The 15,574-nt window shown below is 36.9% G+C and overlaps 1 protein-coding gene across 3 annotated transcripts in view; it reads left to right on the top strand.

Annotated features, from left to right (window-relative positions):
• LOC146002569 (uncharacterized) overlaps positions 1 to 15,574 on the top strand; it is a 205,775-nt gene that overhangs the window by 38,774 nt on the left and 151,427 nt on the right. For 2 of the 3 annotated variants that reach the window (XM_083140510.1, XM_083140508.1), the window contains exons 1-3: positions 6,357 to 6,604; positions 12,261 to 12,427; positions 15,121 to 15,197. In XM_083140510.1, the coding sequence (XP_082996636.1) occupies positions 12,263 to 12,427; positions 15,121 to 15,197 (242 nt within the window). In that variant the 5' untranslated portion in view covers positions 6,357 to 6,604; positions 12,261 to 12,262. Of the gene's footprint in view, positions 1 to 6,356; positions 6,605 to 12,260; positions 12,428 to 15,120; positions 15,198 to 15,574 lie in introns of those variants that run through there. The other variant, XM_083140509.1, reaches the window with a different exon arrangement.

Here is a 15,574-nt window from a genome sequence, read left to right as displayed (position 1 = left end):
GGGTTGTCGAGATTTGGCGTGAGTGTAGATATGAAGGTGTACTTCGATATTATATCATATATGAAAACAGGAGGTGGTTTGCCTGTCCTCCTTGTGTCAGGCCTTGTTTGTATTTCGTCTTGTGTTAGAGGAGCGAATCTGTTTGGGTGGAAGAAATCCTGCTCAACTGTTCCTTGTATATCCGGCTTCACTGTTTTTCTTGGTGTCAGGAATTCTCCCTCCTCTGGGTCGTCCTCTTCTGTGGTGCTGGATTCGCTATCGCTTTCTGCTTCACTTGGTTTTCCGTGTTTTTGGTTTGCCAGTGTGCGTGTATTGGTCTTCGTCGTGCTGGGAGTTGGTAGATTGTCTCTGTCTGTGTCTGCACATGCCACTTTGTTCTTGCTGTTAGCTTTATTGTTGACCTTTTCCTGGCATTCTTGTAATAGTGCATCTAATTGTTGGTCGAAGGAATGTTCACTGGCTGTGTTCTTGGGCTGGATCCCATTCGCTTTTGCAGGCGTCGTTGGTCTGTCCGGTGTTGATTCTGGGTCGTTCTGGGGCATTCGTGTGCCTGTCCACCGCTGTTGACCTCTGCCTCTTGATAAACCACCTCTTGTACGCATTTTTCCTCTTTCAGTTCTACCTCCTTTTCTTTCTATTCGATGATCAGTCTATTTATCCCCCTTGATTTTATCTCTCCTCTTTCTCGCACGTGGTTCCGTAACAGCAGGCAACGTTCGCTTGCCCGATGTCCAGTATCTTCCTTGTTGTTAGTGTGAGATATCGCCTTTGTTCACTTTACCTCCTCCGCTGATTCTGTTCGCGGTAATTTATTCCGCTCGCCCTGCCGGACCGAGAGGGGGGAGGGGGGTTTCTGTCAAAGTTTGCACACTCTCCTCTCACCTGTCGCAGACGTAGACTAGCTAATACTGTTTCACACCGTCTCGTTACACAAAAAACGCTCACTTGTTGCACTCTTGCACTACACTACTACACACTCATCGCCACACTGTCCTTGTCGTTAATATGAGTTTTTTTTTTTTCCCTCTTTCTTCACTTTTTTTTTTTTTTTCCTCCGCTGGTGCGGTCGGTGGGGGGGGGGAGGTGATGGTAGGGCACTGACAGTAGGTGTGCGTTCTCTTCTCTCCTGTCGCTGGTCGACGGTAACACTGACGCGTTACACACTACAACTTGCTACCCTTCCTTCTGCATTGCACTTTTACACTACACGCGTCACATTTTTTTTTTTTTTTTTTTTTTTTTTTTTTTTTTTTTTTTTTTTTTCCTCACTCTTTGGACACGATTTTTCACTTGGGACACTTGACACTACAAAACACTATTTACACGAAATTTCATAGGTTGGGGGGGGGGTTTGACTTCTGCTGCTGGGCACGTTCACTACACTGTTTCAACCACTAAACACTTTTTTCTTTTTTTTTTTTTTTTTTCCACACACTACACTTTTCTATTTCCCGCCTACGAAACACAATATGAATCGCGGTGTCACTTGTTCCTTCCGGAAAGGCAACCCAGCTCTTTAACTACGCCTTTTTTTTTTTTTTTTTTTTTTTTTTTCCTCCGACTCGGCGCTTCGGAAGAAGAGAGCTGGCGTACGTTTCAAATTACGCGGGTATGGAACCAGGTCCTTTCGGCGACGAGCGGACCTGCGGTCAGTTCCAGGTTGCCTCTTCCCCTCCTCGAAGGGGCTCGTGAAAAGTGGGGCTCGCGACAGCGACCACGGCCGGCTGCGTACGCAGGCGTTCTTAGTTTTATCACTGTGTTGGAGAAATCAGAGTAAAAACACTCACTACTTATTTACCGCTTAGTATCCCGACTTGGTATGTATATATTACTGTTCCTACTAGTTTCACGTACTCGTGGGTCACTTTCCAAGAATACACACGCACGTTTAACCGCGTTTATGAAAGTTAGAACGGAACGACGAAAAGACCGTGACTTCTCTACGAAAGTATACACTTAGCTTTTCTGGTTTTTTCTGCGACACACGTACTTTCTACTTATAGTCCAGAATCAAAAAGGTTGCTCATGGGAGATTCACTTTTATTCACTGCAGTACATTTTCTTCTTTAATTTGTATCTTAGATGTTCACATATTTTTCGAAGAGTGTTAAAGCACAATTTTTCACTATGATTACAATCGAACGTATCATTATTTGTTGTACAAAAACTTATGTTTCTTGTACACATTTTGACAGAACCATCTAGCGGCCGGTGTAGGAACAACCAGCCCCCCGAAGTTAACGATCTGTTTTGTGTGCTTTAAAGATGAATAGTTCGATTTAAGAAAATCTATTAATTTCCTCGGAACATTCAACTTTATCCTTCTTCAATTTTAATGAGATTTATCCAATTATCAAATTGGTACATTAAACAAAAAAGTATTGATAGTTTCATGATGCAATGCGATTTCCATGTGTTCCAGGAAAAAAATAGTTATATTTTGTTATTGTTTAATGTTGCTTGCTTTCAAATGTGTTACTGTTTTATATAATGAAATTGATTTATGTTCATAACATATTCATTTGTCAAAAAAGTATAAAATAACAATCGATATGACCAACAACACAAAATGAAATCATGTGCTACAAAATTGTACAAGAAGTGTACACTTACTTTAAACAAAAGTGTACAGAAAGCGTTGAAGAAGTGCACACAACTTTGAATGTGTCCCCAAAGTGTGCAACAAGTGTACAAAATTTCGTCATTTCGGGTCGCACACATCTAGAACACTTTAAGTACACTTTTGCAACACCTTCAGTACACATCTTGTGCATATTATATGCAAGAAAGTGTACCAAAAGTGTACAAGAAGTGTATTTTTTTTTACAGTGTACAGTGACGTGCACTGAGGAGTAGCTAGTCTAGCAGAGATAGATCAAGCAATCTCGCATCTCGAATTATATTCAAATCACAATATTTACTGTCTTGTTAAAGCTACCACAGCTCACTTTCTTTTCCACGCGCTTCTCGTCCATCGGTGTTCTCCGCGGGCAAAGCTGGCTGGATACCCTAGCTCGCTCTTCTTCCGCCTGACCATTTCCAGGTAGAAACGGCCGCCCGAAAAAAAAGGAAGATTTCTACCTCTACCTCCCTTGCCCCCTCTCCCCGTTGCAATGGTTGAAAGCCCGTGCTTTCAGGTCCCCCAGTCTATCTCCTATAGGACAGATAGGGGATTGGTTTCTCATAGATTTTTTTGTAAATCCTCTAAAGAACTCAGGGGAAAATTTTCTGCAGTTCTCTGTATTTACACATTTTACACGTTGTACAATATGTATGTATAATATGGGATGTAGTTTTATTATTTATGAAATGGGAACGTGTTATGTGCAGACAATAATGTTATGCTTTCTTTTTTTTTTTCAAGTATGGAATATATAATTATTAAATTACAAATATGTGCTCGGGCTCTCTCTCGCTCTCGTTTTAGTAGTGTTTTATTTAAATATACTACTCTTGGCCTCTAACAGTCATAAATACGGATGTATTTATTTGGGCAAGAGAACGCGCGTTCATATTGTTGTTGGATTGGTTTATTTTATTTCGCTTTTCTGCCACATTTGGTTATTGCGAAAATGAGGATGAGTGATGATATGATGAAATTGATGAAGGGACCTCATATGAACAATCCGGGCCAGGATTCGAACCCGTGATGAGTGCGCATTCTTGTCCTATGTGTTGTACTCTGCAGTGAATAATGAAATCATTTGGAATGAAAAATGTATCTCAGAACTCAAAAAGCCAAATGAATATTATTGAAGAAACTACAAAAAAGTGTATTTTGTTTCTGTGCATAAAGTGGACTTAAAACACCAAATCAACCAACTGTGCGGGAGTGGTTATCACAGCGCGCTACGACACCAGGAGTTCCGGGTTCGAGTCCCGTCCTGGGAATGGGTGTTCTTTGTGTTTGTACCTTCATTAATTTTATCGTATTATCTTCGCAATTAACCAAATGTGACAAAAAAGCGACGATAAGTAACAACAATGAAATCAAATCATTGATTGATTGCTCGATTTTGTTTATTTTACTTCGTTTTCCCGCCTCTTTTGGCTAATCGCGAAGATGATACGATAAAATTGATGAAGGGACACACACAAAGAATCCCCATGGCCAAGCTGAGATTCTAACCCAGGATCTCTGGCTTAGTAGTAAAATCAAATCGTTTTTTATTTTTGAATGTGGGTGTGGTTTACGTGTACTTTTTTAGTACTCATTCATCATTTTGTAATCTTTTCCTGTTATTGACATTCTTTTTTTAGGAATACTGGGCCCTAAAGGGGGGAGGGGTGTGACCCACAGCAACCCCAACCCCTTGAGCACGCCACTGACTGCTACCCCAAGTGTCGACGTCACCGCACGTCACTGCCTTCATAGTAAGTGTTCAATGTGAAAATTGAGGCCAATCTGCTTCTTTTATTAAAGTTGGAATGTCCACTTCAATTTCTGTATTTGAAATCTCAGAAGGTGAAACAGTGAAGAATCTACCAATCGACTTCTGTAGCGGTTCTTGATGAACTTCATTGAAGAAAAAACCCTTTCATATGTGTATGTGCTGCCGAACATCCATGTCATTCTTTGTCCAAAACTACGAAGGTTTGAAAAGCGTTCGTTTGAAAGGTATTTGAAAAATTCTGGCCCATTTTCTTGGCTACTTTGAAGGAACACATCGCCTTGCAAATCACACAATTCAAGTTGGAGAGAAGCTTCTTATTCTTCGATGTTAAAGCCAAGAGGATTGCTAAATAGCTGGATGCTGCTGTAAGTTCTTCAAAATATTAAATCTGGAGTCAAACGCATCCATTATTTCTTTAATATTTGCACTGAATTCAGAAAAGTCCAGTGTTTCCTCATCATCTGCTAGCCGCCGACAGCTTGGAAAATGGACCAGCTTATTCGTCTCCAAAGTAACGTTGAAAATCTTCAGTTTATGAAGAAACCCATTTATGTTTCCATTAAATCTGACACCAGCTGGTTTCTTCCCTGCAGTTTCAAGTTCAGTTCGTTCAGATGACCTGTGATATCTGTTATAAACGCCAGTTGTTTAAGGAAGTCCATACACTGAAACTGTTCCTTTAGTAAAAATAGAACGTATTTTAATAAAAAAAATACATAAAATTAATGTATTTTGCAAACTGGCTTCGCGGGCCGCCAGTTGGAAACCCCTGGTCTAGAACATTTCAAATGTGTTTTTAAAGTTAAGTTCATATGACACAATTCAGAGTAAACTTTACAAGAGAAGCAAAATAATACATTAGATCCTCTTAAGCAAAATTATTTGTTAACATTGGGGGGGGGCTCGAGCCCCCCAAGCCCCATTGAGTCGGCGCCTATGGAGTGGGGGAACCACGCTACGTGATTTTGGCGATGTAAAAACTTCCACGTTGGCATTTTTAATTGTTGCCAACCTGAACTTTAGCTTACTATCGCTAATTAACATTGATGTGTTATATAAATTATCAGTTTTTCTTGTGTTATTTTATGTTATGAGTTTGTATTATTGTAAGATAGAACAATCTGTTATGCTGCGCCTCGCGCTTGAGGTAGAGAGTTGAGGTCTTGCTATTAACTGTGAAGGCGGTGCGCGGACTCTCGTGTTAAATAAGTTGCTTATCACTGCCTACGAGCGTGCATGTTTTGGACATTTTAATTATAAAGTATTTGAATTTTATTTACTGTCACGTGTCGCAATTCGGTGGTTTCCTTTCTGGAGGAATGTGGGTCGTCTTAATCCCGATCTCTGGGTGAGAACTGGTGCTCCCAACTGACCAGCCGGAGCAAGGAGCGGTGTGTTGCCAATTCGTATCTCCATACCCTGGAGTTACGAGTGGTGGCACGTTGCAATTGTAATGCATCGCCGTACATAAATTTCTGTGAGCTCCAATTACCATTTTAAACCTTCGATTCAAAAGTTATTTGAACACAAAAATGGTTATCAAGGCGCAATAAGTTTTTTCCCACCGACTTCATAACTCTCTTCATTTGACTTTCTTATTTTCTAAAAATTTTGGGGATATCTGTAGCCCCTTCATCCCCCTTGCGTATGCCAGTGCCCTAAGTCCCCTTGCATACGTGCCTGACTATTGGAGTGCATAACTAGTTGTCCCCTAAACCCCCACCTTGGCTGCGCCCAAGCGTACAGTATATCTCGACCCGTTTCCGACAAAAAGCATCTGTGCTGGATTTTCTTTAGAAGCAACAGAAATAAACTACAATTATCTACAGAAACTATTTTTAAAACGGAGCCTCACCTCATCAATACAGGGAACCATTGCGAATATACAACACGGTAGCTGCACGCTTCTTCTCCTGGTCCTCGCTTCTGATTGGTGGTTTTGAATGCTTGCATCGTTTCGAATCAAGTCTCGAACAAGAAAGTGGATGAGGTACTTTTTGTAGTAGACTGCGAAATAACATAACACGAGTGCAGGTTTTTAAAGCTGTGATTTTAATTTAGTGTGTTGGAAGTGTAAACTTAATACTGAGTTCGTGGTTTTTATATATGCATATAAGATTTTTTTATCTGTTGAAAGACATGGTAATTAAACCTTGAGTAGGTAGTGTGAGCAATAGAATCGGAAAGGAATACTGCTCATCATTAAGAAAGTAAGTAACAAACATAATTCTTTTGTGTAGCTTTCGATGCTTTATTTGCATAAGGCAATTGGGTTTCTCTTTGAGCAGTATATGCCGTCTGTCTAAGAATGAAACTGACAGGATGAAACCATGCAGCCCCTTGTAGAAAATTTCACGCACGTTTGAAATCTGTTCTCAATCATTTGCCAAATGGTAGTGTTGACTGTAATTATTTTAAAATATTTTTATTCATATTGTTTCGTTCCTGGAAGGATACAGAAGGTAACTGTTCTAGGAGCAGTAAATTTAGGGTAAGACTACAAAATATGGGCTGCTTAGGAGGAACGCGATTCCTAATTTTACGGTAATGGTTTTGAAGTTATTAATCGGGAAAAGTAACTTTCAAGGTGCGGAAATGTGTAATTTTCGAAAAAAAAAAATACAAATAAGAGTTCAGGATGGACGAATTTGCTCTGGATTGATGGACTCTAGTCCAAACTTAAGTACTTATATGGAAAATTGAGAGATGCTCTCCCTCTGTCTTTAAGGCAACTGCCCTTTTTAGAATTCAAAAGAAAAGTACAAAAAATATTAACCGATAACTGTATATATAGAGTAGAAGAATTCTTTGAAATTAATTGTATTAGGTAAAATAGTTATGATTGTAAAACAATAATGTTAACTACTAAATTTATGTAAGTGGTGTTACGTTTCTAAAATGCTTTTTGGATGTTGTTTTTTTTGTAAGATCTATAGATACTTTATATGTATATTTCTGACGATTGTAATACATGTGATGTTCTCACATGTTTCTACAATAAAAAATATTATTATTATCATCTCATCGGCGTAAACAATTAACGAATAAATTTCTTTTTCAAACCTGGGAGAATCATAATCATAGCTTTAATTTGCTCTTTGAAACACAAAAACAGTGGGCAATTGTAAATGTTATAGATCCGATCAATCCGAAATTTTATTTCCTCCATTGTTATTGTATGGATCCTGACGCGTTCCAAAATTCTTTCACATATCATTAATCTCCAGTATGTAAATTAGATTTTCCTCTTTATGCGCAGGCTAACGTCCAATTTTTAGATCATGGTCAGCATGCTCGATATAGAGAAATATGGCCAGATTTAATTTTCATTTATACTGTTGGCTCCAAAAAATTTTAGGATGTAGGTTGTGCGCTTTATATTCCTGAAATGAATCAACATGAAATATTTAGGTTACCAGCAGACACTACAATTTTTACAGCAGAATGCTATGCTATTTACCGTGCATTAACTTATTCCATACAAAATAACTATAAAAAATACTCATTCTAACAGATGCATTAAGGCACTAACATCATTATATCCCCAACTATGTCGTCAATCTATTTTCATTATATTGATTATACGGTACTACTTTACTATACCTGAGACACCTGGGAATCATTTCTTTCGCACTTTTTTACATTGCTAACGTACTATTCTGCATTCCGGAACACTTATTTAGGTGAAATAATTGAATTTGTTAGGAAAGTAATGTATATTTCTTACATTTACGAGTACTTACTGTTCTTGTTTCTTTCCACACACAACATGGCGATAGCTTACCGTTGATCGTTCCTTGAGCCAGAAAAACCATTGACGTTAGCCCAAAAATTCACGATAGCCCCACAAACCATCACGGGGACGAGGTATGCCTACTAGGTTAGGTTAGTCCTGTTAGGTTTGGTTCCATTAGCACTCCTTTCGTTCAATTTAGCATATACGGACAATACGAGAGCGTATTGTGCTCTCATGCAGGAAGCAAATGGCGGCAGCAGCAATAGCGCGTCGGAAATAGATTTTCGTACAAAACCACATGCATTCGCATTAAAATGAATCAAAATTACATTCCCGAACATCAACAACGCTACAGAAAATGATTTCCGTAAGTACTTTCTCCTGTAAATTTGAAGAAATCTGTCTCGGGTATAGTAAAGTGTTACCGATTATACAACTAACTCAACAAGCACAATCCAAAAATATAACTCTTCAGTTTACATGTGTCAAGGCACATCATATTAACCAGAGTAATATTATGGTAGATATGTACGCTAAGAGAGCAAGGGATTTACCTCAGATATCTTTCATCAGACTCCCTTATACAGATCTATTACCTAGAGTTAAAATAAAAAATCACTGGAAAATTTGGTGCAAGGAACAATTGACGATGGTAGGTCATACATATAGATGGCTGGCGGAATTTGATGCAAGACAACCATGGTTTCACAGATGTCCTCTTCCAAGGCAGGTTATAGTTTTTATTAATAGATTGCGAACTGGTCATGTACGGACACCAGCACATTTAGCGAAAATAGGTATTACACATCAACAAAATTAATTGTTCATGTGGTAATGTTAATCCAGATGCCCAACATTTATTTTTGGAATGCCATCAATTCTCACACCAACGAAATATATTATATAAAAATCTGATACGATTAAAAATTCCATTTCCTATATCTTTACTTTCTCTTTTATCTGATTTATCAATACAAATTATTTTGATTTTATATTGATACGCACGAAATGTCAAATCAAAATATAAACAACATAGAATGTAAAAGTGGGTATAGGTATGACTTGAGATGACCGGACCCCTCTCAGATTTTCTTCAGGTTTGACATACTCACTAATTGAGGCCTCCTAATCATGAATCGGAGGTTAAAATTTGTCGGAAATGTCTAGAAATTGCAAAATAAGTGAATCAATTTTCGCGACCGGACCGCTCTCCGATTTACTGCTCATACTTACTGAACCATTGGCACGTGGTTAGGTTAGGCAAACATAGTTAAAATTTGGTGTCTTGTTAGTATCAGGATCTAGAAATTGCAAATAATTGCGAACCATTGATGCTAGCCCCACAAACCATTGGCACGTGGTTAGGTTAGTTCAGTTAGGTTAGGCAAACATAGTTAAAATTTGGTGTCGTGGTAGTATCAGGAATATATATATTTGGTTGTGAAACAAAAAATTGCGAAAATCGACAGTTTCCGTTCCGACAAAATTTAACTTCAGATTCGTGATTAGGAGGCCTCAATTAGTGAGTATGCCAAAAATGAAGAAAATCGGAGAGGGGTCCGGTCACCTCAAGTCGTTCCGTCACAAAAAGAAGGAGGAGGGTGGGTGCTCTTGAAATCGTGACACTGCACAAATCTAGTGAAAGCAAAAAAATGCCTACGTTGTTAGGTAGCTAGGTTTAGCTCTCTTAGCCTAAATAATAATTTGTCATTGTATTTATGCTAATGAAACCTAACCTAACCTTGTAGGCATTTCTCGTTGAAATAATGAAAGAAACTGTGTGTAAGCAATATGGACGCGAACGAATGGAGAAATGCATAGGTTTTAGTAGCATGAAAAACATTTTTCATTCTATTTATGCTATTGGAACATAACTAACAGGCCTAACCTAACCTTGTAGGCATTCCTCGTCTCAAATAATGAAAGAAACTGTGCGTAAACAATATGGACGCAAACGAATGGAGAAATGAGCCGAGAAATGCATTGCTTTTAGTAGCAGGAAAAACATTTTTTTCGCACAAAAATATAATAGTAAACAGAAAAATAACACCGGAAAATGGAAGCAGAATGTACGTACTTTCAGGGGATATAAATTTTGTTTGTCTATATAGAAGAAAAAAGCAGCCCATGTTCTGAAGTGAGACTAGTCTGTTAACACGTACTGTGGAGTTTTAGCGATTACTTAAGGTTTGGTTCCCTTAGCATTAAAATAAAGTTCCTAAATGCATTCCACTAAGGTTCCGAATTACTTCTACATTCTTTCCCACTCTTCTACGATATTTATTGTCGACTGAGAATATCTTGTCCATGAGAAGTTCATATGGTAGTTTTGAATTTTTTTTTGTTTTCAAGTCCAACAGTGCTCATTACTTTTAAGGAAGGTTCAAATTTCGTGTGATAATGATTTTCAAAATTCTACGATAATTAGTCTTTGTGCTAGGAGAAATCATAAAACAATCTGAACCGTTACCCTTCACCAGGTGGTGAAGCTAACTTTTGAGCTATTTTCACCAGATTTTAAACTCTGCATGTTCAGTACACATTGAACATTATACAAGACTACCATAAACCAAGAACGGGTGCTCTTATAATTTTCAAATCATACTTTGCCCAGTAAATAATACTTAGTGAAGCTTTTAACTGCCCTAATTAGTTCCTCCATGCCTTGAACTTACTTCCACAATCGTGTCCAGAATTCTAAATCACTTCCTAAAATCCTTATAGAATTTGCAAAAAATCATTAAACATTCGAAACCATTACCGTAGTCCCCTTTAGGCTCAGATAGGCTAGCTGGAACTGAACCTACAGTTACTGCCATGCAATGTGTGTACTTTATTTCAAGGTAACAGAATTATCACTAAATCAACAAAACCTCTCTCGTGGAATTTTTGAGGGGACTGTTTATCCACTACCCTCTGGAGAATTATATATATATATATATTAGTTCCAAACCTATCACTCCTAACCCTACAATGTAACATTTTAGCTGCTGTTGTGGAATGTCGTGTTGGGTGCTACATTCACTTCGCGAAGCCTTCGGGCTGTTCTGCTTCATGGTAATGTAACACACTAAATTAACAGACTTATTTCCGTGAGCTAAAAACAATAAAAAGTTCATAAACCATGTAATATTTATAAACGACGCAAAATATTTCACTTTCTCGAAGGGATACAGAGGGTCAAGGGTACTTTTTTGACCACTTTAATAGCCAGTCTACTTCAATTCAATTATTTTATACACCTAGAAGTGCAATGAAGAGTACCAAATATTTACATTGCTATTTCATTCCAGAATATTTTTTTTAATTTGATGTAAGTAATTAGCATAAACATTAGTAATTCTTAATTTACTTGAAGTGATCAATTTCACTTGTATTTCCATTTAATGCTGATAAGTCACGTTACACAATTATTGGAACTAGAAAAACTATTGGCTCAGTTGAGCTCACCAATACAATAATTAAAATAAATGATGACATTATACCAAGAGCTCAAGTAGTTAAAAGCCTTGAATTATTATTTGATACTCGTCCTTCATGGGATGAGCACATTAGCTGACAAATCAATAAATCATTCGGAACACTTAGTTTCTTGTATAGATATAACGAACTATTATCTTCAGAAATCCAGCAGCCATTGACTCATCTCCCCATTCTAGACTATGGTAACGTAGTGTACTCTGGTAGAATAAATAAAACTTTACAAATATAAATTCAAAATTGTTGATTATGCATGGATTTTTCCTGAGATTAATAATATAGCAGTTTGTTGGGATATAGTGATATGACATTTCTTTAAGAAAAAGACAGTGTGATAGCAACATACAGCTACCGATAACCGGTATAATATTGAAAAATTGCATGCATTTGATTAAAAACCTGAATGATTGCCATAATTTGTGACTATACTCTAATATATGTGTGTGTGCGTGCATGTGCTTCATATTTAATAGTTTCATTTTTTCTCTGTTGACTTCCTGATATAAATTGGATTTTCTAAGTTATTGGAACTTTTAAACTTCTCTGAAAATTCTTCAATGCTTTCAAAATGACACATTACTGCTTTTTTTTAACTGTTCTTAACATTTGTATGATAATTCCTGCAGCTTAACTTTTATTATGGATTTCAGCAATGGTGGATAATTATGGAGAATCTTACCTTGAGCCACGTACATCGCATGCTAGTGATGTTAGCATGCAGGCAAGAAGGGTGAACCTCTTTCGCGACTTTCATGATGAAGATGAGCACATAAATGTGTTTCTTAGAGTGAAACCTCGAAGCAGGAGTGAAAAAGAGGTATGTTACGTTAGTTGTTAACACTTAATTAACACACATTTACTTGTGTACATGCACTATATATATAAATAGACCTAGTTCAGCAATAATCATGATAGATAGGATGCTGTCATGATTCCATTTTTTCTTTTCCATTACATAGTACTGATAAATCTAAATTCTCTGAATTATTCTTTCGGAAACTTTATTGGTAAATTGTCATTCTGTTAATAAGTAAATTTTCCTATTTTTTTCATCTTTTGATGTATGTGCAAATGTAAAAGGCAAAATTTATTTTTACTTGTAAACTAACACCACACTTACAGCATGCACAAGTGTTAGAAATTGCCAGCCATAAGTTTAACTATTTTTTTTAGGTCTACCTTTTCACTACCCGATAATCCTTATGAATAAGAACATGAAGGTAATTAAATTTTCACATTTCATTAATGTTTTTTTTAAGACATTTGTGGATTTAGGGTAATTGTAAAATGGAATGATTTTGTGTAATTGATAGACTAAAGGGTCACTTCATCTCAAATCAGGCAAGGGATTAAAATATCATACCTGCACAAAAGAAATGGGTGAATATAAGAAAGTTCGAAAAGTGATATGCTGGTCAAAATTATGTTCTGATTAATGGTAATTTTAAGTTAAAGATGGGATGTGTTCGTTCTCCATAAGAAATATCTATGCATGCCCAGGTTTATCTGCTGCATTCCCATCATTTTTAGAAGGATTATACTCGTCACTGCTGCTACTTGTACTTTTTCTCTCTCCCTGTAAGATTGTAGCCTTCCATGTGACACCAAGCTGTATAGATCTCCCTCTTGTTAGACTCTTGCTCGCTGAAGGAGACTGTAACCCTCATCCTTAAAACACTTTTACTTTCTGTAACATTTGATAATCTTTGAAGTTTCAATTTCCTCATTTTCCTTAAATGTAATGGCGGAATGACAGAACTGGATTTCCAGTAAGAGTGCCCTAGTTGGTGCTGTACTGGCTACCTGGGTGGAGATCATGGCTACCGGGCTGGCTGCTTGACTGGTTTTCACGATTAGGCCATGTTCTAATTGCAACTGGCTTTCTCAGCTGGATTCTGTGGAACAGCCAATCAGAGCGAAGTTTGTCCATGTGAAGATAATCTTTGAGTTTGCCAAAGGAAAGTTTTTTTGACTGTGGTTTCAGAGTGTTGGTTCTTTTTGTTCGCTTCTCGATAAAAGAGATTATGTTCATTCATGTTCAGTTTATTAATATTTAGGTATTTATGCAATGCGGTGATATTTGTACATGACAAATATGATTAGCTGATAATGGAAATCTTTATTACAAGTGTATTAAATTTCTGACATATTTAATTGAACAAAATATTTTTTTATGCAAATTTCAAGTATGAATGTGCATACCAGAGTTTATTAAAAAACTTGTTCAGTACGCATTGATTACCAGATTTTATTTTGAGCCGATTTATAGTCCATAATTTTATTTTTTAATTATTAATAACAGCAGTAATTCCCCTACATTTTTCAAATCGCTCACCCATCTTTTTGGATAGCCTGCTCTGCAATGTCTTATGGAAACAAAAGTTTACAGGCAAGTACGGTAACAAGTATTGTATGGGTAGCCAGTCCAGCGCCATCTAGGACATTCCTGCTAGAAATCCTGTTCCGTGTGATTCGGCCTTAAGTCATTAGAGAAGTTGAGATTAAGCTGAGCCAGATCTTGCTGTTTTATTAACAGTGGTCTGGAAATTTCATTCAAAGCATTCATAATCCCTGAAATGATTTTTTTAAGTGCTGATGATGCAAATTGAGTGGAATCCCTGAAACTGACTCCAGATGAAAAATGAGTGAGGCAGTCTCACTTAGTACTAGTACACACCTGAAGGCCAGACAATTTTTTTTTTAAATGTGCTGAAAGAGCATTTCTTTATCTATTTATGTTTTGTTTGCAGGGAAGGGGATGTGGAGGGGTGATCTGATGATTGTCATCGCTTCTGGGAAATCTTTTATGTAATTAGTTACAACTTTTTGTGTGTGTTATTTATACCATATTATCATGTATAATTGCACACTGTTTTCCAAAATTTTTGTCCCAAACCTGTGGTGCAGATATACACGGAATAATTTTGACGGCCAACATGAAACCATGCATGTAACACATATATCAACAGATGCAAATAGAAATTGAAGTTGGCTTTCTTTAGTAATATTAATTTTTTAAAAAAATTATAAATATGAAAGGGCCATTCTGGCATAATTTGAGCATGCACCTTTCATCACACGGGATGTGTATCAGTGGTATTTGTCGGATGAGAAATAATACAAAATAACTTCCTGAACATTGTAAATCCGTAACATCATTTTTATATCACTTTCTTCTACTACAGAATAAACAAGGTTGTCAGAAGTGAAAGCTAAACACAGTGGAGGGAGGGGGGAGTTGGCAGAAGTTGGTAACTCATTGAGTAGGTATGATTTCATTTGCTCTTGATCGCCATAGCAACAGCTTTACGACCTACAACTAAGAAAGCCATTTCTTGAATCTGAATTGTACTGTGCATTATATACGAAATATAATCATGGCTTTTCCCAATTAAAAAAACAGTTTGCATTATACACGCATAGATTACGGTAATTGAAATCCTTGGGTGTTCTGTATTAGTACCTGTTTTGTGTAGTCACTTGAATATTTACTGTTTGCTTTCTTTTCAGCCTTCAAATTTAGTAGTAGTAAATGACCATATATTGAAAGTGGATGGTGTAAACAGGGACACAGGAAAATCTCATCAGTAAGTCTCAATTCTTAGACATTTTTAAGTTTGAGTTCGCCAAGTAACAACACCATTAGTTAGTAATTGCAAATTGAAGATACTGTATCGATTTTATTTACTTTTTGTCATAAACACAAACCTCAGATAGTGCATAATCAAGGTTCAATTTTTCTTAATTTACACCTAGAATTTCATACTGTATCTTGTTTCTTCTAATCTATATAAAGGGTGTTCTGAAATTATTGGTCAATTTTGTAAGGCTATATTTTCACAAATACATGATACTACAATCATGTGAAAGAGAAATACAGTGGTACCCCGATTTTATGTTCCAGATTTTACATTTTCATTCATTCAATCTGGATGGTCCGAACATAGCAAAATGTTATAAAATT

This window comes from Lepisma saccharinum, chromosome 18, assembly GCF_977018435.1.
Source record: "Lepisma saccharinum chromosome 18, izLepSacc3.1, whole genome shotgun sequence".
In the NCBI taxonomy this organism is placed as follows: Eukaryota; Metazoa; Arthropoda; class Insecta; order Zygentoma; family Lepismatidae; genus Lepisma; species Lepisma saccharinum.
This window is presented reverse-complemented; position numbering and strand designations above follow the sequence as displayed.